This window comes from Natrix helvetica (assembly GCF_964273705.1).
Source record: "Natrix helvetica genome assembly, chromosome: 2".
Classification (NCBI taxonomy): Eukaryota; Metazoa; Chordata; class Lepidosauria; order Squamata; family Natricidae; genus Natrix; species Natrix helvetica.
The window spans coordinates 114,940,864-114,968,771 of NC_138552.1; the positions used below are offsets into that span (position 1 = coordinate 114,940,864).

At 42.6% G+C, this 27,908-nt stretch overlaps 2 protein-coding genes across 4 annotated transcripts in view; both read left to right on the forward strand.

Moving 5' to 3' along the window:
* Nucleotides 1-291: 291 nt before the first annotated feature.
* Nucleotides 292-27,884, forward strand: LOC309387380 (protein HIDE1; the record flags this gene model as incomplete). The annotated part of the gene is given in 8 exon segments (XM_081943852.1): nucleotides 292-544; nucleotides 5,988-6,142; nucleotides 13,186-13,274; nucleotides 18,338-18,464; nucleotides 18,466-18,560; nucleotides 18,562-18,659; nucleotides 27,291-27,383; nucleotides 27,847-27,884. Coding segments are annotated over 8 exon segments (948 nt in total).
* The window catches only part of CARM1 (coactivator associated arginine methyltransferase 1), a 115,929-nt gene continuing 114,381 nt past the window's right edge, over nucleotides 26,361-27,908 (forward strand). For 2 of the 3 annotated variants that reach the window (XM_081945691.1, XM_081945694.1), the window contains exon 1: nucleotides 26,369-26,576. The gene's annotated coding sequence lies outside the window, so the exon portion shown is untranslated. Of the gene's footprint in view, nucleotides 26,577-27,908 lie in introns of all 3 variants that reach the window. The other variant, XM_081945689.1, reaches the window with a different exon arrangement.

The window sequence follows — 27,908 nt, forward strand, 5'->3', positions numbered from 1 at the left end:
GCTGGTCTTCATGCGTGCGGGAGCACCAGAAACCAAAAGAACAGCCACCTAGTGTGCATGTGCATGCCAGGAAGATGATTTTCTGGTTTCCGGTGCATGCATGCATGCCGGCCATCTGGTCTTCCAATTTCTGGTGTGCATGCACACGCAAAGACCAGGTGGCTGATGTATTAGAACCCAGAAGAGCAAAAGGAACAGAGCTGGCAGCCATGATGGGCGGGCCATAGCTTCCCTCCCTCCTGGCCTAAGCGTACTTCTTGAGCAGCCCCAGCCCTCCAGCCCACAGCACTGATGCACGTCCGCAATCCAGAGTGCCTGGCCAGCTTGGGCGCACAGGGCAGCAGGACAAGGTTAGCTGGCTGGGCAGCCAGCTGCCCCACCCACTGCTCTTACCACTGCAAGGGGGCGTTAGCGGTTATCACGCTGCCACTGCCACTGAGGATGCTGGAGCAGCCAGAAGGAAAAGGAGGAGGAGCCACCATTGGGGAGGCGAGCTGCCCCAGGAGGGCCGGAGAAGAGCGCAGCATGGAGACGCCACTGAGGGGTAAGAGGCCAGGAAGCGACCAGGAAGGGGGGGCTGCTCTGATTTGTTCTTGGTGGCAAGCTGGGGTGGATGCTTAATCCGAGCCCTGGGAATATGAGCCAGCAGTGTGCAGCAGCTGCCAAAAAAGCCAACACAGTTCTAGGCTGCATCAACAGAGGGATAGAATCAAGATCACGTGAAGTGTTAATACCACTTTATAATGCCTTGGTAAGGCCACACTTGGAATACTGCATTCAGTTCTGGTCGCCACGATGTAAAAAAGATGTGGAGACTCTAGAAAGAGTGCAGAGAAGAGCAACAAAGATGATTAGGGGACTGGAGACTAAAACATATGAAGAACGGTTGCAGGAACTGGGTATGTTTAGCTTAAGAGAAAGAAGGACTAGGGGAGACATGATAGCATTATTCCAATATCTCAGAGGTTGCCACAAAGAAGAGGGAGTCAAACTATTCTCCAAAGCACCTGAGGGTAGAACAAGAAGCAATGGGTGGAAACTAATCAAGGAGAGAAGCAACTTAGAACTGAGGAGAAATTTCCTGACAGTGAGAACAATTAATCAGTGGAACAGCTTGCCTCCAGAAGTTGTGAATGCCCCAACACTGGAAGTCTTTAAGAAGATGTTGGATAGCTATTTGTCTGAAACGGTATAGGGTTTCCTGCCTAGGCAGGGGGTTGGACTAGAAGACCTCCAAGGTCCCTTCCAACTCTACTATTGTATTGTATTGTATTATTGTATTGTATTGAATGCCAACGCCCCTTACCTCCAAGGCCAGGAAGGGGCTCTACCTTTCCAAAGGAAGGAGGCGGTATTCCTCTCCCTGTCCAGAGCTGCAGAACCGGGTTGTTGATAGGGTTGTCCCTCTACCCCGATGGTCACTAGGGGGGCAGGCAGTAGGGCAGGTGTGAGGAACCTTGAAAGACCAGGCGGAGTACCAAACAGCTGGCCTTCATGCATGCATGCGCACCAGAAACCGGAAGAGCAGGTGGCCGGCGCATGTGTACCCTGAAAACCAGAAGATCATCTACTTTTCCAGTTTCTGGCATGCATGGGCAAGTGTGCACGCTCCTGTTTCAGCACTCAGTGCCAAAAAGTTTGGCCAACACTGTTCTAGGCCAACCCTCTACTGAAGCAGGAGACCCTACACTATTTCAGACAAATAGATGTCCAATTTCCTCTTAAAAGTGATAGAGCACCCACAAATTCTGGAGGCAAGTCTTTCCACTAATTAATTGTTCTCACTGTCAGGAATGTTCTCCTTAATTCTAGGTTGGAACTCTCTTTAATAATCTCCTATCTGTTACTTCTTGTAGCATCCTAAAAATCATGCTCGGGCTTATTTTCTGGTTGGGTCTTGTTTTGGGGAAAATACTGTCTTTAGAAAAAGGAGCCCATTCTATAAAGTAGAATATACTTTAATAATAGTATATTGCTAAAGGGAAGATAACAATAGAGATCAATTACCAATTCAATCACAAGTTAGATTTGTAATATCAATTTAGTGTGTTAAAAGTAAAGGCTTTCTTATAACATAGGCATCCTATTACAGGTAGTCCTCGACTTACAACAGTTCATTTAGTGACCATTCAAAGTTATAATGGCATTGAAAAAAGTGATATGATCATTTTTCACACTTATAACCATAGCAGCTGATGATCATGCGATCAAAATTATGATTCTTAGTCATTGTCTCATATTTAGGATGGTTGCAATGACCTAGGGTCATGTGATCAACTTTTGTGACCTTCTGACAAACAAAGTCAATGGGAAAGCCAGTTTCATTTAACAACCATGTTACTAACTCAATAACTGCAGTGATTCACTTAACAAACATAGCAAAGAAAGTCATAAAAAAGGGCAAAACTCTGTCTCACTTAGCAACATAAATTTTGGGCTCAATTGTAGTTGTAAGTCAATTGCTACCTGTATATATTATGCATTGAATACTGAATGCAATTGTAATAATTTATAATTTACAGAACTTCCCTTTGTATGGAGTTTTGTTATGGACTCCATTTGGTGGCATGAGGTGACATTTAACAGATTTCTTTCTTGGATCTCTGTTAAGCCAGAGACATTCATGAAACCAAATGGTTTGCTGATTCTCTTTCTTAGAGAGAACATAATTCAAAAGCTGTTTTTTCAGATTATGATGTTTGACTGACTTTGAGGGCAGGACAAGAAGTAACAGACAGAAGCTAAATAATCCAACCTAAAACTAAGGAGAAATTTCCTGTCAGTGAGAACAATTATTCAGTGGAACAACTTGCCTTCAGAAATTGTGGTTGCTCCATCATGGAGGTCTTTAAGAACAGATTGGACAGCCACTTGTCTGAAATAGTATAGGATTTCCTGCTTCAGCAGTTGTGGGGTGGCGGGGTGGGGTACTAAAAGATCTCCAAAGTCCCTTCCTTTTATTCTGTATTTACTGTGCTCAACGGAAGATTCAAATGAATTGCAGCATATTTCTTTTTGTTTTGAGCTTTCTTAAACCAGGGAGAGTCCTGAAATAAAATGGTTTTCCTGCTTCACCTTCCCAAGAAGAACATGAATCAAAAGCTGTTTTTCAGACACGACGTTTGACTAACCATGAATCTGCTTACAATGGAATTGTGCCTTCACTATAAGACACTTCATAGATGTTGCTAACATAACAACTCTCTAGGATGTCATGTCACACTGTCATAAATTGGTTTCTTATGAGGTGAAAATTATGGAAACAAACATTGCTAGCTAGCAAAGGCAGGTTGGACATGAAATATATTTTACTAGTGTCTCTCACTGAACAAAGCACAACTTGCTTGAATTTCAAAAACGCTGTCTTGGTCCCTTCAGTGTATCAAACTAAAATCAAAGAAAATATGTATGTATGTATGTATGTATGTATGTATGTATGTATGTATGTACGCGCACACACACACACACACATATACTGAATTAAACAAATGCATGAATGAATATAGGTTTGTATTAAGAACACCTTCGTTATAAGAAATTCACACATCATTCACATATTAGAATCTTCATTAAAAAGAAGAAAAGAGAATCCACAGGTTCCATCTTAAAAAGAATAAAAAAGTTGCAGCGCTGTTGGATTGCCCTCTTGTGGTGAGAGAAAAAAGAAACTACTCTATGGGAAAGAGGAACATTCTATTTACAGTATTGAATCTGGGTGAGTCACCAGGACCAGAGATATTCTGTCTGACCATCTTTTGTATTGGAACGATGCAATATAAATCATCAGTGAGTCAATATAAATCATAGGTGAGAAAGAAAGTAAACAGAACAGATGTCTATGGAGAATCTCAATCATCCATGGTTATCCCAAAAGTGCTTTTCAAAAGCAACTGGACTCCCCCACCCCCCCACCCCCCCACCCCAAAAACATGTTTGTTTCTCATCCAGGAAGCTTCTTCCGTTCTGAATTAGATGATTAAATGGATGAGAACATTTTCAAGGAAAAAATAAAGAAAGTCCAGTTTCTCTTTGAAAAGCACTTTTGGGATGTCAGAAGTATAATATGGGATTCCAACTCAAGTTGGGGTTACATAAGAATAAATAAAAATGAGATCCAGACAGCTGTGAAGAAAGAAGAAATATTTATTCCTAAAAGCAAACTGTTTGCCTTTAGGGGCAGCTGAAGAGAAATGGGGCACAGCCAAAACAGCTATACAGGGAAGCTTGTCCTGGATGTGGAAGTTTCTGCATGCTGATTCTAGCGTGACACTTGATGCGTGTTTGTGCGTGCGTGCATGTGTATGTGTGTGTGTAAGTATGTCTATGATGTTTATTCTTGTGAACATGCAGTTCTGCTGGGAGACCTAATTTAATTAACTTTATTTGTGTTTGCAGACCTTATTGTTTGATAGGTGGATTAGGTCTGGGTAACTTACAAGTAGTCCTTGATTTACAACAGTTCATTTAGTGACAATTCAAAGTTACAATGGCACTGAAAAAAGTGACTTATGACCATTTTACACATGCAAACATTGCAGCATCCCCATGGTCATGTGATCAAAATTCAAACATTTGGCAACTGACTCATATTTATGACAGTCACGGTCATATGATCCCCTTTTCCAACCTTCCAACAACCAAAGTCAATGGGGAAGCCAGATTCATTTAACAACCATGTTACTAGCTGAGTTGGTCAAACAGCTCTGGAAAACCCGCTAGTGAGGGGCTCTGCAACGGCGGCAAGAGACTCCTGATCGCTGGACTCAGGAGGCCTCATCACACTCCATTTGAAGGCCTGGGCACACTGCGCTCTGCTCATTGCAACCCGAGGTTCCTGAAGCATCAAACCGACTGCCAACTCCTGACATGGTGCAGCTCCACAGCTTCACCCCATAGGGAAGAATCCAGCTGAGTGATCTGCCAGGATGCTGGCTCTTTGGGCCGGGCACCTCGCCGACCCTCAGCCTCCGCGGCCTCTGCTGCTGCTAACATGATCTCTGAAGGGGAGTAGATGGTCTTGAGGACGACCTCTAAACTAGTCCCTGTAGCTGCTTCCATAGCTGCCTATCTTCTCCTCCATCTTCCCTGAGTCTTTGCACCACCCAGCAATCTGTCAGGGCACCAGCAATTGGGTTTGTGCTTGGGGCTCAGGATCCTGGGAGCTGTGTTGAGTTTTTAAAGGAGATTTGGGTTAATGTCAGGGTTCCAAGTAACATTCCCAACCAAGCAAGATTCCGAGGCAGGCATTTCCTCAAAGTTCCATTTTATTAGAGATTTCATATTGGCACATCGGGAAAACCCGAATCGGAAGTCTCCTGGGTTTTCCCCACCCAAAAGAAGGTCAAACTCCCTTCCCTTGCACCCACATATCCATCACATGGTTCAATCAGGTCACTATCCTAACTGGAATTGTTTTCCAGTCGTGCCTCTCCAGGTGCAGGCTGAACATCCTTGACTCCCAGTGAAAGAATGTTGTTATGACTATACATCCCACCCCGTCACCATCCAACCCTCCCTCCCAGGTCCCACAGCATGCCCATCCACCAAGTGTGGCAGCCCTGAAGTTCCAAAGAAAAGGATGGTCTCCAGGACTGACACTCCACCAGTTCAATCAAAATTCTCGAACTCGCAAGGATTTTTTTACAAGGTGCTTCCCTGGACAAAACAGCAAGGAACGTGCCTGAGCTGCAAGTCTCCAGTACCTCTAGGACACACACCTGACTTCTCCCTTCCCCACCTGCCATCCCCTGCACTAAAGACAGAGGGGAAGGAAAACAGCCAGGATGTTGTTGTCATTGGGGTGGGGTGGGAGGTGTTGGGCTGCAAGACACACATCTTACCGGAGCCTGGAAGCCCTGTCACGTCTCTCAGCCAGTCTCTGCAGTGAATCTTGCACAGTAAAGAAAAATTTCTCACGAGTTCAAGAAGTTAATTGCTCACACTATCGAGAAGCTTTTCTTTACCATGCAAGTTGTTTCCTTGCACAGACTGGCTGAGAGACATGACGGAGCTGTCAGTGTCTGGTAAGACTCATGGCCTGGCCTGCCCCATCCCCCACCCGATCTGCAACCCCCAAATTGCGTCCTACCACGAGACACAATTCTTACCGGAGATTGGCAGCTCCGTCATGTTTCTCATCATTGTTTGCAGGGAAGCACTTTGTAAAAAAAATCTTCTCGCCAGTTTGAGAAGTTTGATTGAACTTGCAAGAAGGTTTTTTTTATGTGTTTCACTGGACACAATGGCGAGGAATGTGATGGAACTGGAAAGGTAAGAGGCACGTCTCGCTTCTCGCCTGCCCCACCTGCCAGAAAATAATAAGCCCTTCCTCCCAAAAATAAGGCCAAGGCCATATTTTTGGGGGGTCAAAAGAAAATAAAACCCTGTCTTATTTTCGGGAAAACATTGTGGTGGAATTCTACATTTGCCATCAGATGCAGGCATGAAATGCTGTAATCTTCACTACCAGTTCGGAACCAGGAGTGTGTATGGCAGAATATCCCCTCTGGCTTTAGATTAGATTAAAGGAGTTGGAGGGGACCTTGTAGCTGTCTCTCAACAGAGGAGCAGGGATACAACATCATCTATTGCCAGTCTACAGCACGGTCCTTTCAGCAGTCCAAATGTCAGCGTTCCAAATATCATGCAGAATTAAATCATTGTCCAAGGCAAAGTAGTCCTTAAAACTCCAATTTAATAAGACAGGCATGTTAGCATTATGCTGTTGAAATTTCAACTCTAAGGTACATCCGGTGAATTCCCTAAGTTAAAAGTTCATCATCTATCCCCACACCCCATAATTCATCACATGGTCCAATCTTCATCTTCCACGCTGGCATGTACACCCCTCTTCTTCCGGCCAGGTGTCGAGGTGCGGAGGCAAAAGACGACCTTGAGCGTCTAAGAAATCCATAACAATACATTCCACAATCCTACTCCTTTCTATTCCCCCCTCCCAACTACTATACCAATGAAACAGCATAATATATATGTTTTAATTATGTGGCAGGCCAAAGATCCTAAAAGGAACAGAATTACAGGCCTGACAGGCAGCCTCTCCTCAAGAGAAAAACGTTTCCTGAAAAGAGAATAACATAAATGTTAACTATCAAAATTTAACCACCTCTTCCTCCTCTGAGGTGGCCGGGGCGTTTTCAGTGGCTTCGCTCTCTGCCCCTGCTGGCTGTTGTGCCAGACGACTTTTTTCTGGTGGTTTTCTGGGGGTTTTCTTGACTGTGCTGGCAGGTGGTTGGCGTGGTTGTGGAACTGGGGCTGGAGCCCAGCATGTAGATGCCCGGTGGCCAAGCTGACCACAACGGTAGCACTTTATTTTGGGGCCCCAGGAACGAGGGGTTGGCGGGAGCTTTTCAGTTTGCTGCCTCTGCGTTCGGTGGACTAACGGTTTTTTTTCAGGGGTTCTGGTACCAGGCTTTGGATAGGTATTAATCTCGTGGTCCAGTATGATTGCAGTGGTGTACCATTCTTGGATACGATCTGGGGTCCCCCTTACGGCACAAACTTGTTTCAGTTTGGGATCTAAGGCCTTTTTGAACGTATAGACCAATAGTCTCTCTGGCCAGTAACGTAGTCTTCCAGCTATTCTCCGGAATTCCCAAACTAATTCTTTGACCGGCCGACTCCCCTGTCGTAATTCCTGGATCTGGTCTTCAGCATCTACCTGTTGGGCCACATCGTAAAATCGGGCCCGCATCAGTTGGATGAACCCCGTTATGTCATCTAACTCAGGAGCTGCTTCTTCATGGAGTTCCGCTATCCATTGTGCTGCCTCTCCTTCATTCATCCCCTCTGCTATTTCTTGGATCAGTTCTCGATCCGTCAGGTATTGTGGGCCTACTTGGTCAACGTATGCCAACACTCGATTCATAAAGTAAGCTAGTTTGTCTCGGCTGCCATCATAGGTTGCACGGAACCTTGGGGGTGTGGGAGGAGGCGGGGGTGCTGGTGGTTGAACCGGAGCAACCTGTCGGCCTGCTGCTTGGGGTGGTAAGCTTCTTTGTGGGGCCACACCCATCGGTTGGGCAAAAGCCTGCTGAGGCATTGGTGGGGGGGCTGGGCCCTGTGGTGGTCCCATTCCCTGGCTCTGCCTCTGAGCAGCTATTTGGGGTGGCGCCATTAGTTGGGAAGGGGCAGGCGTCCACTGGCATTGAGCCCATCCATGACCCGGGAAGAAAGCCCAACCTGAATTGGCTTGATTGATGGGTCCAGAGCCATCGCTTTGCAGAGGGGGGGAGGTGAAAGTGTTCCAGGCCCCTTTCGGCTGGTTAAGTTTTACTTCCCAACTTTTTTTCACTCCAGGAGGGGGGGGTGCTGATTCGCTGATGGCTGTGTGGAAAGACCCAAGGTCTCCGCTCCACTGCGCAGCCGTTTCTCTGCTGGGAAAGGATAATGTGGGCTTTGCTAGGCTCCACCCGGGTGGTTCTGGGGGCCCCAGGGGTTTTTGTTCACTCACATTTAGGCGTCGGATTTGGTCCGGAAGGCCCATCAAAGACTGGCTGCGTGATAGCGACTGAGATCTCCATTCATTTGCTCTTTTCCCCATGCTCCAGCCGTCTGTCAGAGTTCCCTTGGGGGGCCCCCCTCCTTCCAGCAGGCATTCCTGAGAAGCAATAAATCCCGAAACTTCCTCCCGCAGATCAAACTCCGTCTGTGAGGGAAATCTTGGTTTCGGTTCCTTTCGCCGGGCGCCCTGCTGAAGCTCCCTTTGCTTCGCCTCTGCCTGTTGAACTATTTCTTTAGAAGGTGCATAGATGGTTTCAACAAACATAAGTGATCCATCATCCTTAGCTTTCTCTGTTGCATTCTTTCCTTCCTCCATCTTCACTGAAATTTCGTCCTGCCCAGGGTTGGGTCAGAGCTGGGATTCAGTACCCCGATGAAAGAATTTTTTTTTTTTTAAGTGAGAGTTGAAATAATGTCAGCGTTCCAAATATCATGCAGAATTAAATCATTGTCCAAGGCAAAGTAGTCCTTAAAACTCCAATTTAATAAGACAGGCATGTTGGCATTATGCTGTTGAAATTTCAACTCTAAGGTACATCCGGTGAATTCCCCAAGTTAAAAGTTCATCATCTATCCCTACACCCCATAATTCATCACATGGTCCAATCTTCATCTTCCACGCTGGTATGTACACCCCTCTTCTTCCGGCCAGGTGTCGAGGTGCGGAGACAAAAGACGACCTTGAGCTTCTAAGAAATCCATAACAATACATTCCACAATCCTACTCCTTTCTATTCCCCCCTCCCAACTACTATACCAATGAAACAGCATAATATATATGTTTTAATTATGTGGCAGGCCAAAGATCCTAAAAGGAACAGAATTACAGGCCTGACACCAAAGAAGGCTCCACACCCATTTGCACTACTCAGGTGACCCTGAGGACACAATTAAACCTCCAAGTATCCTCAACAATTCTCTACCATAAATCCTTCCATTCCTCATCATCCAGTCAGAACGGAAGAAGCTTCTTGGATAAGAAGTGAAATATCTTCAAAGAAAAAAAAGCACCTTTGGAATTGATTGTAAGGGATTCATAGGGATTGCAAAAAGTTTGTTTCTTGAATCTCCCCAAAGCCGAACAGAGATTCATGAAACCAAATAGATTTCCTGATTCTCCTTGCAAGAGAGAATATAAATCAACAGCTCTTTTTAAAATTTGACTTTTCACTGAGCTGAGAACTTTAGTTCTTTTTTTTTTAAGAAAAACTTTTATTGTTAAAAGAAAAATAATAATAAAAACATTGGACATGGTGAAACCATCTTGGCGATCTCTCCACCATACAGAGTATAACACAGATCTCTTGTGTAATCAATACCTGTTACTATTTACAAATTTCATATATGTAAAATAGGTTTTGTATATATCTATATAAATAAAAATGTAATGTTTGTTTGTTCAAAATCTCAAATCTCCAAAAGTTCTTCACCGATTGTTTTGAAATTTTGACACAACATTGCATTCAACTACACGCATGTTTGTATATACGTATATTATATAGATGTCACACCTGTGACAGGTAAAAACATGTTTTTGTAAAAACATGCTTTTTTGAAAACCAGCGCCATCTGCTGGACGTAAAAGCAACACACGCTATACCATAGTGTTCATTTCTTGAGTATAGTATATTCAGAACAGTTCGGCCACTCTCCAGCTTCGTCCGATGGTCCCTTTATCTGTGTGGCTGGGCTGCGGCTGCACCCTTTCCCCTTTCCGCCCCTCCTCCAACAAGCTTTGCCATTTCCACCAAGGGGAGCCAAAGCCTTTTGGCCTCCTCCTCCCCTCTCTCTCCTCCCCTCCTGCCAGGCCTTTGCTGTCTGCGGCAGGGCGGCCCCTGCCCCATCCCTCGGCTGCCTCCTCCCACCCTTAAGCTGGCCTCCCCCCACCCAGCCCAGTGGAGCTCCAGAGGAGGTGGAGGTGGAGCGTCTCCTCAGCCCGGCCAGCTGCACGCGCTCTCAACCCCCCTCACAGGGAGCCAGCTATGGCCTCGCCAAGGCGGTTCTGACGGGGCGGCAGCAGTGTCAGCCTGAGGTGCAGCGGGGCTAGGGCGGCCATTGGGTGCCCCGTGAGGTGGCAACTGCAGCAACGATGGCATCTCTGGATGGGGCCGCGGCCAGCGGGGGATGCCTTGCGGCCACGTCACCAGGATCAGCTCCTTCCTCCTCCTCCTCCTGCTCCTCAGGGGATGCCGGCCATCTCCTCTCGCCACCACTGCTGAGGGAAGCCAGGTCGGGGTCAGCGGCCACCTCCTCCTCCTCTCCTCCTCAGCTTGGACAGGCCAGGGCCTGTGGGAGCGTCCTCCATGGCGGCTCTTGCAGGGGCCACCGTGGCTCACTTCCATGCGGGGGCTGCCTCTGCCAGGGGACTTGCGCTTTCTCTTTTATTTCTTTTCCATTTAATCAGACTGATATATGTATTTGTGTTACAACCCCTGGTATGCCCAAATATGGGAGGGAGCTCACTACTCCCTCTTTCTGTCCTTCGGCTCATTACAGAAGACCATACAGGCAGAAAACCATATTTTTATTTTTAATGTTGCCTTTTTATATTTGTGTTGTATTTGTGCTGATAAATAAATAAAGGGAGACTAGTATAGATCTATTTCAAGCTATTTAGCGCTCATCAGTTAGCCATACCCTTACTGGGATTCGAACCAGGGCTGTATTACATATTAGGCAGTTGTATTAGCCACTAAGCCACAGGCTCTCCTCCTTATCAGCTGAGCCAGGGAAATAGGTATGTATTTGTGTTACAACAGAAAGAGGGAGTAGTGAGCTCCCTCCCATATTTGGGCATACCAGGGGTTGTAACACAAAGACAAAGACAATATAAATAACAAAGGGAATAATGGACACCCTTGTCTAGTACCTTTTTGGATTTTAAAATTTTGTGTCGCCTCTCCATTCACTAATACTTTGGCCTCCTGTTTGGAATGTATAGCCGTACAGATATTTAAAAAATTATCACTGAAATCCATATATTTTAGTTGTTGCAGCATAAAGTTCCATTTGACATTATCAAAAGCTTTTTGGGCATCTAGGAACATAAATGCTGCTTGTGTCTCACTACGTATTTTGTAGTATTCTAGTGTATCAAGTATTATTCTCATATTGTTCCTAATTTGTCTTTTTGGCAAGAAACCGTTTTGATCCACATGTATAAATTCATTTAAAAACCTTTTCAGTCTTTCAGCTATTGCCATAAATATTTTATAATCTGTATTCAACAATAAAATAGGCCTATAGTTTTTAATTAAATCAGTATTTTCTTTCAGAATCAATATATTTGCCTCTACCCATGATAGTGAAATCTTTGCCTCATTTAACACTGCAATGTGTATCTCAAGCAACACTTGTCCAAACATATCCTGTAGCTCTTTTATACATTTCTACTGGCAACCCATCCGGGCCTGGTGCTTTTATTATTCTTTTTTTTATTGCCTCAATTAATTCTGACATTCTTATTTCTTCATTTAACATATTTTTTGTTTGTACTGAAATTTTTGGCAGTGAGGCTTTCTTTAAACATTTTATTACTTTATCTTCCGAATATCTGTATCACCACAGAGTTTCTTATAATATTCCTGCACCATATTCTTTTTCTGCTTATTCTGATAGTACATCTCTCCTTCCTCATTTTGTAGTTTACTAATCGATCTTTTCTCTTTATGTTTTTTCAATTTATATGCTAGCCACCTTTCACCTATCTTTAGTTTCAGATTGTATCTCTCTTTAACAATCATATACATATGCATATGTATATATATAGTGCGTGTGTAGATTGTGTGTGTGTAGAGATAAACATGTACACACACATACTATATGTATATACATATGAATATACATATGGTGTGTGTGTGTTTATCTCTAATTAAATTATCTCTAATTAAAGCAGTTAATTTCACCATCTTTCTAATTCAGTCAATTTCAAAATCCATTGTTCAATAGTTGACATCTCTTTCCAATGTTCGGCAAGTCCAATCTTTGGAGCCATCACCATGTGAAGGAATAGCACTCCAAATTGTTTTTCAATTGACTTGCCCATCATACCTAAAAGAAAAGCTTCAGGTTTTATCATTATTTGTTTCCTAAATAGTTTTGCATTGTCATTGTTATGTTGATGAAGTATATTTTCACATAAATGCAAGACTGCCACATATGACAAAAATATTTCTCTCTAGCTCTTTATGCTGCTTTTGCCATAAAGGAAAACCAGCCTACCTTTTGAAGGAGTATATATATCTAACAACATGTCCAATATTTTGCTGGTTGATGTAACAGGTATGAAGATTGAAGAATATTGAATTGAAATGTATCCTAGACTCTTAGAATTAGAGTATAAACAGTCAGATTTTAACATTTTTAGAACTTTATTTTGAAAGATATAATGGAATATTAATTTATTTTTAATGTCGCGTTTTGAAATTCGTTCAGATTGCCCAAACTGATGGTTTATGGACTTTAAACCAAGTAATCCATTTAGATGTTGTCCTCCATGGTTTGATGAGACCACAATTTGAGAAGAATCTATAAAACTGATTTGTAGCAGGAAGTAGAAACACCTTGCAGAGAGACAAGGTGCAATTTTCTCAAATGGCAAAACTCCTCATTAAGCAAGCATGTTCTCCTTTTTGTTATTTCAATTTTACAAAACTTTGTTGTAAGTTAATATTATTTCCCATATCTGTCTGCAAAAGATATGAGATGTTCCATAGTAATGTGGAGTTGAAAATTATTTTTCTTCTAACTGGTAGGTTTTCTCTTCTCTTTTCTCTTATATCCATTTCTAAATACTATCATAAATAGATGGAAAGTGAAGGCATATAATTAGCAGTTACCCTAGGAAATCTCTTACTATTTTAGCAAGATTTGAACTCCTAGGGGAGACAATATGAATGCAACTTCCTCCTGTGTGTTGTCCTCAATGAAATTATGTCTGCATGGAGGAAAGCATGCAGTAAAATGCCTCAAGGTTTTGTCTTGAGCCCAGTACTTTTCAATATCTTCATGAATGATTTAGATAAGGAGATAGAAAGGGAACTTAACAAATATGCAAATGACACCAACCTGGAAGGTAACTTCTAACACTTTGGAAGATAGACTCAAGAGTCAGAAGGATCATGACAGACTTCAGCATTGGGCCCCATCCAGCAAAAGGCAGTTCAGTGATGAAAAAAATAAGGTCCTGCACTTAAGCAGGATAAACCAAATGCATAGATACAGCATAGGCGCAAATGCATAGATGCAGCATAGGTGGGATCTGGCTCAACAGTGATACCTGTGAGAGAGATTCAGGAGTCCTTTGGACCACCACTGAAATATGAGCCACCAATATGCTGCAGCTGCCAAAATAGCCAATGCCATCCAAGGCTGCATCAACATAGGGATAGCGTCAAGATCACAAGAAGGAATAGAATAGAGTAGAATAGAATTCTTTACTGGCCAAGTGTGATTGGATACATAAGGAATTTGTCTTTGGTACCAGTGGTGGGTTTCTACCAGTTCTCACCGGCTTGGGAGAACCAGATGGTGAAAGTTACCAAGCCAGTGAGAGGAGGTTCCACCAGTGGACCCGGAAGTAACCCAGAAGTAACTCGCTCGCTCGCTCCCCCCCGCCCGCCCGTCCGCCCACACTATCCTAGCCCAATTCGGTGTCAAGTCCAATACCTGGGAGTGGAGGTGGTGAACTGAGAAGCATGGAGAGGTCCAGCGGCACAATCCACCAGAGAGCAGCAGCAAGCTCAGGAGTTTTCTCCTGGATTCCCCTCTGTCCTCCAATCTCCCAAAGTTCTTTCCCCAGTGTGTGATAGCTTTCTACTGGATTCCCCTCTGTCTTGCCCCCTCTGATCTCCCAAGTTGCTTTCCCCAGCATGTGATAGCTTTCTACTGGATTCCTCTCTGTCCTGCCTTCTCCGATCTCCCTAATTTCGGCCCTTAATCCTCCAGTTGTCTATTTTTGGGATGTTTTCCCCTCTCCCCCCCCCCTTCATAGGAGTCCCAAAATTTTTGCCACATGACTTGGGGGTGGGGGTGGTCATGTGACTGAGTGTGCATGAGTGATGTCAAGTTGGCCATACCTGCCTGGTCACATGACTGTCAAGCCATGCCCACAAAATAGGCCACACCCATAGAATAGATTCTAAAAAAAATTGAAACCCACCACTGTTTGGTACATATGCTCTCAGTCTACATAAAAGACAAGATACATTCATCAAGAATCATAAGGTACAACACTTAATGATAGTCATAGGGTACAAATATGCAATCAGGAAACAATCAATATCAATATAAATCATAAGGATGCAAGCAACAAAGTTACAGTCCTGCAGTCATAAGTGGGAGGAGATGGGTGATAGGAACGATGAGAAGACTAATAGTAGTAGTAATGCAGCCTTAGTGAATGGTTTGACAGTGTGAGGGAATTTTTTGTTTAGCAGAGTGATGGCGTTCGGGCAATAACTGTTCTTGTTTCTAGTTGTCTTGGTGTGCAGTGCTGTATAGCATCGTTTTGAGGATAGGAGTTGAAACAATTTATGCCAGGATCCAAGGGGTCTGTAAATATTTTCACAGCCCTTTTTTTTACTCATGCAGTGTATTGGTTCTCAATGGAAGGCAGGTTGGCAGTAATTGTTTTTTCTGCAGTTCTGATTATCCTCAAAAGTCTGTGTCTGTCTTGTTAGGTTGCAGAACCAAACCAGACAGTTATGGAGGTGCAGATGACAGACTCAATAATTCCTCTGTAGAACTGTATCAGCAGTTCCTTGGGCAGTTTGAGCTTCCTGGGTTGGTGCAGTAAGAACATTCTTTGTTGTGATGTTAGGTGTCCATTTTAGGTCCTGAGATACGATAGAACCTAGAAATTTGAAGTTCTCCACTATTGATACTGTGTTGTCTAGTATTGTAAGAGATGGTAGTATGGGAGGGTTTCTCCTAAAGTCTACCACCATTTCTATGGTTTTGAGTGAGTTCAGTTCCAGATTGTTCCGGTCACAACACGAGGCTAGTTGTTCAACCTCCCGTCTGTATGCGGTTTCATTGTTGTCTCGAATGAGACCAATCACTGTTTTATCATTTGCAAACTTCAACAGTTTAACAGATGCATCGTTTGAGATGCAGTCATTGGTACATAGAGAGAAGAGAAGTGGAGAGAGCACAGTCCTGAGGGGCTCCTGTGCTAATTGTTCAGGTATCTGATGTGATTTTGCCTAGCTTCACCTGCTGCTTCCTGTCTGTTCGGAAGCTTGTGATCCACTTGTGTGTTCAGGTACCACTAGCTGATTTAGTTTAGTTAGAAGAATGTCCGGTATGATGGTATTGAATGCTGAACTAAAGTCTACAAAGAGGACCCTTGCACAGGTCTTTAGAGATTCAAGATGTAGTGCAGAGCCATATTAACAGCATCATCTGTTGATCTATTTGCTCGGTATGCAAATTGCAGGGGGTCTAACAGCAGATCCGTGATGGTTTTCAACTGGGACATCACTAGCCTTTCAAAGGTTTTCATAACTACAGATGTTAGATCAACTGGTCTGTAGTTATTCAGTTCCTTGATGGAGGGCTTCTTCGGCACTGGGAAGACAGTGGAGCGTTTGAAGCAAGAAGGAACATGGCACATCTCTAGTGATTTGTTGAAGATTCGGGTGAAGATGGGGGCAAATTGGTCAGCACAGACCTTTAAGCAAGAAGGTGTTATCTGATGCTTCTCCTGACTTCTGTCTGTGAAATAGATCTTGCACTTCCTTTTCTGTAATCACCAGGGGTTGTGAACCCAATGGGATGGGGTCAGTTGTAGGAGGTTTGGCTGTTGTTGGTGTGTCTGGGACGGGGGTTGTGGAGATAGGTGGCTGTAGTTTCCTTTCAAACCTGCAGTAAAACATGTTCAGGTCATCTGCCAGTTGTTGCTTTCCTTCAGCCTGGGAAGGAGGTTTGCTGTAACCGGTGGTATTTTTAAGAGTTTTTCACATACTTGCTGGTTCATTTGTTGAGAACTGATTCCTTAGCTTTTCAGCGTAAGCTCCTTTTTGTTGCTCTGATCTCCCTTGTTAATATGTTTCTGGCCTGATTGTACAGCATCTATCCCCTTTTCTGTAGGCTTTCTCTTTGGAACAACGTAGCTGCTTCAGTTTAGCTGTGAACCAAGGTTTATTGTTACTGTATATTCACAAATTCCTGGTCACATAGATCTTCACAGAAGCTGACATATGATGTTACAGTATCTGTGAGTTCATCCAGGTCTGCAGAGGTATCTTCAAAAATATTCCTGTCAGTGCAATCAAAGCAAGCATGCAGCTTTAACGCTGCTTCCTCAATCCAAGTCCTGATTTTGTGGTTTTGTGGCTTTAAGTCTTCGTCTGTAAGCAGGTAGAAGGTGAATCATACACTGATCAGAGTGGCTCACAGCTGCTCATGGTAAGGACTGATAGTTCTGCTTTATACCACATTAGTGAGGCCACTCTTGGAATACAGCATCCATTTCTGGTCACTGTGATACAAAAAAGATGCTGATGCCCTAGAAAGTATGCAGAGAAGAGCAACGACGATGATGAAGGACCTGGAGGCTAAATCATATGATGAACAATTGAGGGAGCTAGGCATGTCTACCCTCTCAAAAAGAATGATTGTGGGGACATGATAACTGTCTTGCAATACTTGAAGAGAAGGTCACAGAGAAGAGGGGATTAACTTCTTCACCAAAACACCAAAGGGCAGGACAAGAAGCAATGGATGGAAGATGTTTAAAAAGAAATCTAATCAAGAACTAAGGAGAAATTTTCTGGCAGCAAAAACAATTAACCAATGTAACAGCTTGCCTCCCGGAATTGTGAAGTTTTCAAGATTAGACTGGACAACTATTTGACCAGGATGGTATGTCTCCTGCCTTGAGCAGAGGATTGAACTAGAATACTAGATTTTTTTTTTCCAGCCTTATGAGTCTGTGTTCTGTGTTCTAATTGTTGATTCATGGGAAAGAGTTTCTAAGAAGACCTTTTGTGATAGAGGGGATGTGAAAAAGTGGCTAAAAATGAGATGTATATACCACCAATATGCTGCAGCTGCAAAAAAAGCCAGTCCCATTCTAAGCTGTTCCCAACATAGGGACAGCATCAAGATTACAAGAAGTAATAGTTCTGCTTTATACCACACTAGTGAGGCCATTCTTGGAATAATGCATACATTTCTGGTCACCATTATACAAAAAAGATGCTGATGCCCTCTTCTAACATATTAAAAATTACAGTTTGACGATGAATGAGCAGGGGATTAGACTACCATGATTTCCCGAAAATAAGACAGGGTCTTATTTTCTTTTGACCCTTGAAATAAGCACTTGATCTTATTTGGGGGGAGGCCTTATTATTTTTGAGGTGCAGGAGGCTGCGAGCGTGGTCACCTTATGGCTGCTGCTGTGTTGCAATATTTTTGAGGAGGGCTTATTTTGGGCGGAGGGCTTATTTTAGTGCACGCACTCAAAAGCCTGATTGGGCTTATTATCCAGGGAGGTCTTATTTTCAGGGAAACAGGGTAGAAGACTTCTGTTATTCTGAATTTTGGAAGTTTCCAGGACTGTCTGCAAGATTTTGTGGAGCTGTACTTTACCCAAAACAAATGGCTTGTGAATTACACCTCATTCTTTAAAAAACTACTCTGATTTATTTTATCATTTGCTGGAAATATTTATAAAACTGATTCATATCATTTCATAAATTTAAATCTTAACAAAATGGCATGAATTTGTATCCATAATTGTTGTTTTCTAATATTGTAATACAATGTCTATAAACTTCAGTCCTTCTCATTCTATCGTTTGCTGTTTTAGTTGTGTGGCAGCTTTTGGCCGATTTCCCCCTCCACATATTTTCCTGAATGTTCTTCCTAATGAAGTGACTGAAGGAGATTCTCTCAAGATAGCATGTTTTGCACCCAGTAAATATATGGATGGTTGGGGGTTTTTTGTTCAAGAATAATGAATCCAAGGCACTGAAAACTTTTGCTGCTGCAGAGGCTCAGTATAATGTTACCTTCCTTCTGGAAAATGTCAAGTAGAGATGGGGGAAGGTATAGATGCCAGTATGGGCTCTATAATGGGAGCCAGTTGCAGGAGTCTGAATTTAGCCAGGTCCTGGAAATAACAGTGAAGGATATTTCTCAAACAATGTGAGAAAATGTTTGGGAGGTAGGATGGGCATGTACTCATTCTGCTTGGAAATCATTATTCCCATTTTTAATGTGAAGTGAAATTAATATAATGAGCCTTCAATTAACAAGTGTTGGATGGAATATCACAAATTTGCAGTCAGACCTAACACCTGAAATAATAGACAAGTCTTTTTTTCTGATGTTTGTCCAGAAAACAGAGGGTCTTTTTTCATTAGAGAAAAGATGTGTTTTGTACATCTTTTACAAAATTATTCAATTGCTACTTTATGTCATTTATGTCAATATGTCATTTGCATAAAAACATCAATTATATAATTACTCTATCCATGTAAATTACATTAACTACATCAGTTTAGATTTAATAAACATTTGTATTTAATGGACACTCTTTTACCTGAAATAATCTGTTAAATTGAGTGAGCAACTCTGAATAGTCTGGGTCCTCGGGAGGATCTGGGGCCCTGAATCTGCTGACACTGGAGGGCCAAAATCTTGTGGGCTGAGGAAGGCAAATGTTGCTGCTGCCCCTCTTTATCAGCTGCTGAGGGATGGGTTTCGACCTCCCCTTGGCTGATGGGAAGGGGCTTTGTGGGCCACAGTGGGCAGTGTCCTTCCAGGCACCAATGCCAGCCTTTTGAAGTCGAGGGAGGCCCAGGATAGCTCTTTTTTCTTTGCTTCTTCCTTGGCTGTTTCTTAGCTTTGTTTGTCAATGTTGATCACCATGATATGAAAAAGATGTTGAGACTCTGGAAAGAGTGCAGAGAAGAGCATCAAAGATGATTAGGAGCAGTGGTGGGATTCAGCCAGTTCGCACCACTTCAGGAGAGTTGGTTGTTAACTTTCTAAGCAGTTTGGTGAACTGGTTGTTGGAAGAAATCATTAGGGCAGAGAACCAGTTATTAACTTATTTGAATCCCACCATTGATTAGGAAGCTAAAATATACAAAGAATGGTTGCAGAAATTGGATATGTCTTGTCTAGTGAAAAGAAGAACTAGCAAAAGAAGAAAAGAAGAACTGTGACATGATAGCAACTTCCAATATTTGAGGAGCAGCCCCAAAGAAGAGAGAGTAAATTTATTCTCCAAAGCAGCTGAAGGCAGGACAAGAAGGAACGGATGGAAATTAATTAAGGAGATAAACAACCTAGAACCAAGGAGAAACTTCCTAACAGTGAGAACTGGAGAACGGCTTGCCACCAGATGTTGTGGGTACTCCTTCACTGGAGGCTTTTAAGAAGAGACTGGACAGCCACTTGTCTGAAATGGTATAGGGCCGTGATGGCGAACCTATGGCACGCGTGCCACAAGTGGCACGCGGAGCCATTTGTCAGGGCACTCGAGGCGCTGCCCTGTCAGCTGGCCAGCACGCATGCACGCACTAGCCAGCTGAGTTCACCTTTTTAAAAGCTATTTTTCGCCTTCCCCAGGCTCCAGAGGCTTTATTAGGAGCCTGGGGAGGGCGAAAAGAGCCTCCCCCGCCCCCCTGGAGGCTTCAGGGACCATCCCTGAAGCCTTTGGAACGCTTAAAACCACCCTCCGAGCAAACCGGAAGTGACTTCCGGTTTGCTTGGAGGGTGGTTTTAAGCGCTCCAAAGGCTTCAGGGACCGTCCGAGGCTTCCCTGATGCCTTCGGAGCGCTTAAAACGACCCTCCGAGCAACCCGGAAGTCACTTCCGGTTTGCTCGGAGGGTGGTTTTAAGCGCTCCGAAGGCTTCAGGGACCGTCCGAGGCTTCCCTGATGCTAAAACGACCCTCCGAGCAACCCGGAAGTCACTTCCGGTTTGCTCGGAGGGTGGTTTTAAGCACTCCGAAGGCTTCAGGGAAGCCTCTGGACAGTCACTGAAGCCTCCAGAGGGCCTCCGGGGGGTCGGGGGAGGCTCTTTTCGCCCTCCCCAGGCTCCTATAAAGCCCCTGGAGCATGGGGAGGGCAAAAAAAACCATGTAAAAATGGGGGGGTCGCGCGTTTTGCACGCATGTGCACTGGGGGGGTCACGCGTTGCATTATGGGTGCGGCACGCCTGCACTCGACCCCCCTGCGCTCCCCCCACTTGTGGCACACGAGCCAAAAAAGGTTCACCATCACTGGTATAGGGTCTCCTGCTTGAGCAGGGGGTTGGACAAGAAGACCTCCAAGATCCCTTCCAACTCTGATCTTCTGTAATTCTAATTCTGTAAATTATAACGTTTTATGATGATGATGAAATTATTGATGGCAGGAATAGCTAATATTTGGTCTATATTTATCTATCAAATCTATATTTGATCCTGGTTGATCTATAAATCTAAGAGCCCCAATTTCTCCCCTTGAACATTTCAAAAATGCAAAACATGGCCCAAAGTCTTGATTCTATGCACTCTATCAGTATGAACTATACCCCTGCAGCACCCAATTAAGATAGAAAATTGGGTGTAGCCCTGGGTCTAAACACTTTTTTTCCTACTATAGGTAATCCTCGACTTGCAAAAATTCATTTAGTGACCATAAAAGTCATAAAATGAGGCAAAAGTCACTTAACAAATGTCTTGCTTAGCAACATAAATTTTGCGACTTGTGGTTGCAAGTCAAGGACTATCCGTATACAAAATTTAAATGAAGAAGTAATATAGTTTTGCAATGCTGGGCCTTTTCTGTATCTTAAAGTCAGTCTTTGCTCCTAGTGACTGGACAAGTCCCGCAGTTTTCTTGGCAAGATTTCAGAAGTGGTTTGCCATGGCCTTCCAAAGTCACCCAGATGGCTGGCTTCATGCCTAAGGCAGTACTAGAACTCATAGTCCCACAGTTTCCCGCTTGGAACCTTAAGGTGGGCATATTTTTCTCTGGGATTGGGGGTAGTACCTAGTGCCGTTAAAAGTGCCATTCATTGAGTTATCTTTCGGTGGTTGTTTTTTTTGTGTGTGTGTGTGTCTTATTCAAATTTTTATTGGTTTTAAAAAAAATTTCAAGGAAAAAGGGTTATAGGGTTATAAAACATTTTGACAGCTACATCGTGCGGGGGGGGAGAAGCCCCCCCAGGTCTTACAACTTTTACAAACAATGATAGAAAAATATCAACATTTACCTAAGCATTAGCAGTTTTAAATTTAACACAAAATCATCAGTATGTTTCAATCATTTGTTTTGTATCACTTCCATGAAAGTACATTGTAGCAACAATTGCAATAGTGTTCCAAGTCACTTTTGTGATCTGAGTCTTCTAGCTGTTGCATCCTCTCTCCCATCCACCGGCTGAGCCTCAGCCCCTCCCTCCTTTATTTCTTGTGTAACATCCCCCATTTCACCTAAAAGAGCACTGTGTTTTTTAGCGAAAGCCTCTGCTTCCACTGGTGTGTGAATTCTAATTCTGCTGCCCATTCGGTGGTTTTATGGATACCAGAGGTATTCCTCTATTTCTCTCAACCCTGTCAATCATTTTCTTCATCCCACCATTCAATGGCATCTCATGTCCAAAGGTTCTAGTAAAAACTAAATAACAGCTCCCAAACCTTACATCTGCCCATTCGGGTGGCAATGCTTTCAGAAGTGGGCACTGTAGCATTTCAGTGAAGCTGTAATCTGACTGCTGGCCAGTAGATGGAGCTTATGGGTCACATTAAACTCCACTTCTTTAGCACTTCCACCAGATAGAAGTAGGTCTGGATGGATGCTTCCTTCCATTGCTGGTTGAGCGGGTGCTGTTTAATGGCTAGTGAGTCACAAGGGCAGCTTCCTCTAACTTCTGTAAAGAAATGTAGACCTCCCATAGATTCAGGCAAGATTCAGGTCTGCATTCAGAAATCAACTTGAGTCTCTCTCAGAACCTCGTCATACAGAATCCAAGGGTTCTCAGGAAGTCACTTTGAACAATCCTACATCAACGCCTCTTTTGAAGAGTCTAGCCCACAGTTGTTTAATGGTGGAAACTCAGGGGAGCTTTATATATATAAAGGTTTTTATATGCTCAGAATAGTGGTGGGATGCGACCAGTACACCCCAGTATGGGCGTACCAGTGCACCAGATACCGTTCCGGTACGGTGCTCCGGAGGGCCCACCCACCCACCCGCCCGCTCTACTTACCATGCAACTGGTCCTTTGAGGGCAACCATAATGCTGATGCAGCCCTCAATGAAATTGAGTTTGACACCCCTGTTCCAGTCTTTGCCTGTCATGGTCTTGATGCAGAGAAACTAGAAAGGGGGCCATGCAGTTCACTCCTTTGCAACTTTGATCAGAAGCTTTTAGAAAGTGTTTATTCAACTATCAGTCACTGAAGAGATAGAGGAAAGGTTACGTAGAGGCCAAGCGCAGCACACTGCCATGACTCAGTAACTGTTTACCTCAGATGCCTATGATCTAATTAGCACCGCCAGGCACCGTCAAGATATATGAGTACCGTGGCTGGGATGTTCTTAAGATTGACAAGGAGAATATACCAATGATGATGCTTTTGCTATATGCTCTTTGCTTTGTTTGATAAAACTGTATAAAAAGAATAAACTCTGTGAAGGCAGGCAGACATTTTGGATGAACCCTGCTATGACTGGTTTCTGAATCCATCAAGTCACACTTTTGATGAAGATGATGTTGGTATCTACAAATTGAAATCTGCTTTTCCTCAAAAAGAGAAAAATATATCAGTAAAGCCTTTGTAAAGAACAAGAAGGTTTAACAAACAACTGGAATTTCCAAATTCCTTGTCAGAAGGATAAAGAGATTTTACAGAATGTCCTAGGACCTATCATATACTAAATAATGAAATTTCTCAGGCTTTTAGAACCATGTTATATGAATATTGTAATATGAAAACCCCATCTTACATCTGTACCTCATAAATGGTAAATATTCTAGTTAATATTTTTCTCATCTGTTTTGATGGCAACCAGGCAAAGATTATATCTGCAAAGAATATGTACAAAGAATCATTGTGGTTTCTTTAATCCATAATTAGATGGAAAAGAATATACCCAGACAGACGTTCAGCAAGTGAAAACATCTTTAGTCATTTGATAAAGAGGCCGCTGATGAATCTATGTCTGATGCAAGTTAGAGGAGAAAGTCCTCACCATCTTCCAGTAATATAGTAATATTGCCGGCAGAAATTCAATAGATCAAAAAGAACATGCTGCAAGTAGAGCATATGCAGAACAGCCATCAGAAACAGATAGTATACATTGTTGGTATCCCAAATGAACATATTCAAGAATAACAAATATGCCTGAAAAGGATAGCAACTGATTTAATCCCAGAAGCAAATTTTGCTAGATATCCAAGCCTGTAAAGGAAAGACATTCTTAACAGATTGGATGGGATAATCAGTAGCAAGCTGTGAATAGTTAGCCTTCACTGTAGCTAGCAATTTTGCACACAAAGATTAGAGAAATGTTCCCTTTGGATCAGCTGTGTGGTCCTTAAATTACAACCTTATTGCTATTCCCTCAAATCTTGCAAGCAATTAGGCTGCTCAGCCCATCAAATAACTTTTGAATTTGCAAAACTAGCACATTAAAATCCAATATATTTAACCAATCCTGCCTCAAATCCATTCCATGTACCTTGGAAATACATCCCTCCAACATTTACATGTAGTTTTGCAGTGGTGCAAGATTCACTAAGACAAATGGCACAATGTTCAACTAACTGAACAGAATACATTTTATTAATAGGTAGAGAATGTGTGTGTCATAAAGATACTTAACAAGTATTGGTTTTCACTTTAGACAATAGTCACACAATTGGTAGTAGTGTCACGTCTTCCTTTCATTCATGCAGCTCTTAATACTCACAGCTTCTGATCATTAATTGAATCTAAAATATATGCCTGGTATATCGAAGTGGCCCTCTTAAATACAGGGATATTTTCCATGGTAAAAATATTCCCATTATGTCTATCAGTTTTCCTTGGCTTCTCTAGCCTCATCATTCTGAGCCAGCATTCTGTGTGATCAGGATGTCTATACTTCCTAATAGCTCTAGAGTAGACCTATCAAATCTCTGTTGCAAGCATTTGGCTGATGATAGCAAAGGATTAGAGCTTGTGGTTTGTTTGTTTTGGTATTTGTATTTCTTTATTGCCATCTAGTGCTGATCCAATTTTCTGCAGCCCAGATCTGGCAACCTTATTCTTGAAAGGACTGGGGAAAGCTGTTAAATCAAAACATCTTTTTTACTTATTGAATGACTGTTAAAGACACAGAAGTTCTACCAAGGAGAAGGTGGAATTCTAGGTATATTTTCCTGGGAGAAAACCCAAATTAAAAAGAGGCAGAAATAGATGTGTATTTCTCCCCCCCCCTATATATAATATATGCACTTCGTAAAATGAATAAAATCTAAATACCTGGCTATTTCTAAGTTCAACACAGCTTTATTTTCTCTACCAGTAGCTTTTTGCATTTGTACAAAAAAATGTTGCTGCTTGATTATGTCAAGCAGGGGAGGACAACACGCAATCTTCAAGAAGATGCTGGAAAATGTAATGTTAGCAAGAGCTTTCACCTATAAAAGCTTGAGGAAAAACCCAAATAGTAACTGGCTGTCGTTGATACCACTTGTGTTGCTGTAGACTAAACAAAAATACTTTGCAAAGCACAAACTGCCAATATTGACATTTATGCTACTACCACCATAAAATAACAACAAAAATATTTTGGAAAGCAAAACCAGAAATGATTGGGCAAAAGAGAATTCCAGCAGGCATCAGTATCAGATCACTCAAGGTAGAAGCTTCAATAGTGACTATAGAGGAGACCTTCCTCCAAGCTAAAATTTGGCTTTCTACTCTGGGTATCCTAAAGAACTTGAAGCACTTATTTTATTTCAATCCTTAAAGGAAATGCTGGCAGGGACTTTGCAAGCATGGATATGTGGGAAGGGAACTTCACCAAGACAGTGTTGTATTGGGAAGACCAGTACAGCCCATAACCAAACTGGAAGTCACTAGAATAACAAAGCCAGCATACATTCTAAAAGAAACCTTCTGAGAATAATTACCAGGATATCAGGACAATTAGAAATAGCTGCAGAGTACAAAATAATACAAAAGACCTAGGAAGTGCAGGAAGAAGTTACCTTTAAGAGAAGAAAAGGTCAGCGTGACAACAAAGACTGATGAGCTCAGGGCAAAGATGTAAAAATAGGAAATACAGTAGAAGACACTAGGGCTCATCCCTGGCCCATGGGAAGTACTTTAGGGCAGAAGAATAACAAAACTCAAGACAGGATTAGAACCATTAGCCAAGGCGCACACAAAAAGGGATAAAACAATAGTACAAAGAAAACAAAAGGACTTCAAAGAGGAAAATGGTATAAAAATGTACACTTTCTATATGTCAGCTCACCCAGGAACGCTGATCCACATCACTGTCGGTCTTGCTTTCCTGAAATAATAAAGACAACTTGCTTTCAAACGCAGCGTGCTTCGATCCTAAATTCATTCACTCAGCCGGTGACGCTCTCCCAGCTGGGAAATCCGAACCTGCAGAGGACACCTTTTTCCATTTAACAGATATTATATGTCCATTCATTGATTGCTCTTTCTATGTTTTCCTACTGTGATTATTATACTCCTGCTGATCCCTAGTCTCCACCACAGTTATTCGACACGTTTCTACAAGGCCACGTGTATCACAGGATTAAAATGTTCAATACTTACCTATCTCATTTTGTGATTGAAAGCCCTTAGTGCTCATGGGAAACAGTGGATTGCAATTATTTGGGAGGAGGAGTCAGCACACCAGGAGACAAATGAATGAGGTCAAACAAGAGGAAGGCAGGGAGGGTGGAATCTTGAAGTTTGCTTGGATGCTGTTGTGTCTTCTAGTTTTTTTTCCTTCTTTCTAATCAAGTGGTGACCTTGGGTGTAGGGAAGGCTCTTTTTCCCCCCTCTGAGGTGTTGTCTTCAACCTAGAACTGCAAAGGAAGTGAGTATGAGGATTTGGGGAGTATGCCGTGCTATTGGGAAGGGATGGCTCTGCGGGGTAACAACCCCTTGTTGATTGTGATCTTTCCAAAGCAATTTGCAGCCTTTAATGAAAAAAATGATAATAATAGGCTTAGCTTTGGGTTATATGGTGGGGGAACTATAACTTGCCAAACGTTGGGCTGCATTGAATTGCTTGGATCTTTAGCATTTGCAGAATTGATATAGTTTGTAGGCCCAGCATAACTAAAGAACAGGTAAAATTTTCTTTCTTACAAGTAGAAATTCTGTGAATGTAATGGTTGCAAGAGCAATATAGCCAATGTTTCTGGCCAGGAAACTCCAACTCCCAAAATAATTCCCACAAGCAGGACCGCCACGGGAAAGATGGAAACTTGTTTAAATGCATAGGAGGAAATTACTGCATCTGGATTCATAGAACTTTTTAACATTTATATTTTATTGTGTTGTACTAATCTAGATGAAATGTTAATGTTTATTGCTAGTCTAGGTATGATATGCTATATGCTAAATAAATAAATACATACATAAATACTGTACCTGGGGCAGAACTGGGGTTGGAGAAACAGTGACTGGGAAGAGAAAAAAAAGGAACCTTCTGCTTTCTCTATTACCCTAAAGAAAAGAAAGGTTAAGGATGCACTTCTATTTTATTGCTTTCTGTAACTGTATCTGATCTTTCCTCCATTTCCAGGTTCAGCCTGGTTTCTCCCCATTACCCTTTGTGTAACTGGAATTCTACTTTTGGTTCTGATCCTCTCTGCAGCTGTGAGAACAACTGCATACTGTAGGTGGAATGCAGGGACTGGGTGTCTATTTCAGACTGACTAGTACAGATGCTGCCTAGGATGGATGTTTCTGGGACATGCTTCTTTCACATTTAGTCTTTTGACACATACCTGAAGAACAACTTGGCCAAAGCAGCTGTTCTCTGTGACTGCACAGGTTTTATCACCCAATGAATAGCAATGATATGGTCTTGACAAAAGGCTACATGTTTGGCAAACATTTTGGCTTATATTATAAGCCAGTCATTAATAGCTTAATTAGTAACTATAACTGACTAGCTTGTCTGTGAGCATGGTTGCATGCAGGGGATGTTTTTGTTCTAACATTGTAAAGAGAGCATATTTCTTTTTCTTTTAATTTGTATCTTAATAACATCAATGTATGCAAGATAAGAAAAAGAAAAGGATGAATGTCCCCCCACTGTGACTTTTAAACTGAGTAATACTCTTTTTGCCTTTCAGCAGGAATGGCCAATTCTTGGCTCAATTTTTTTAAATGAAGATTTTGGATAATTACTGTCAAT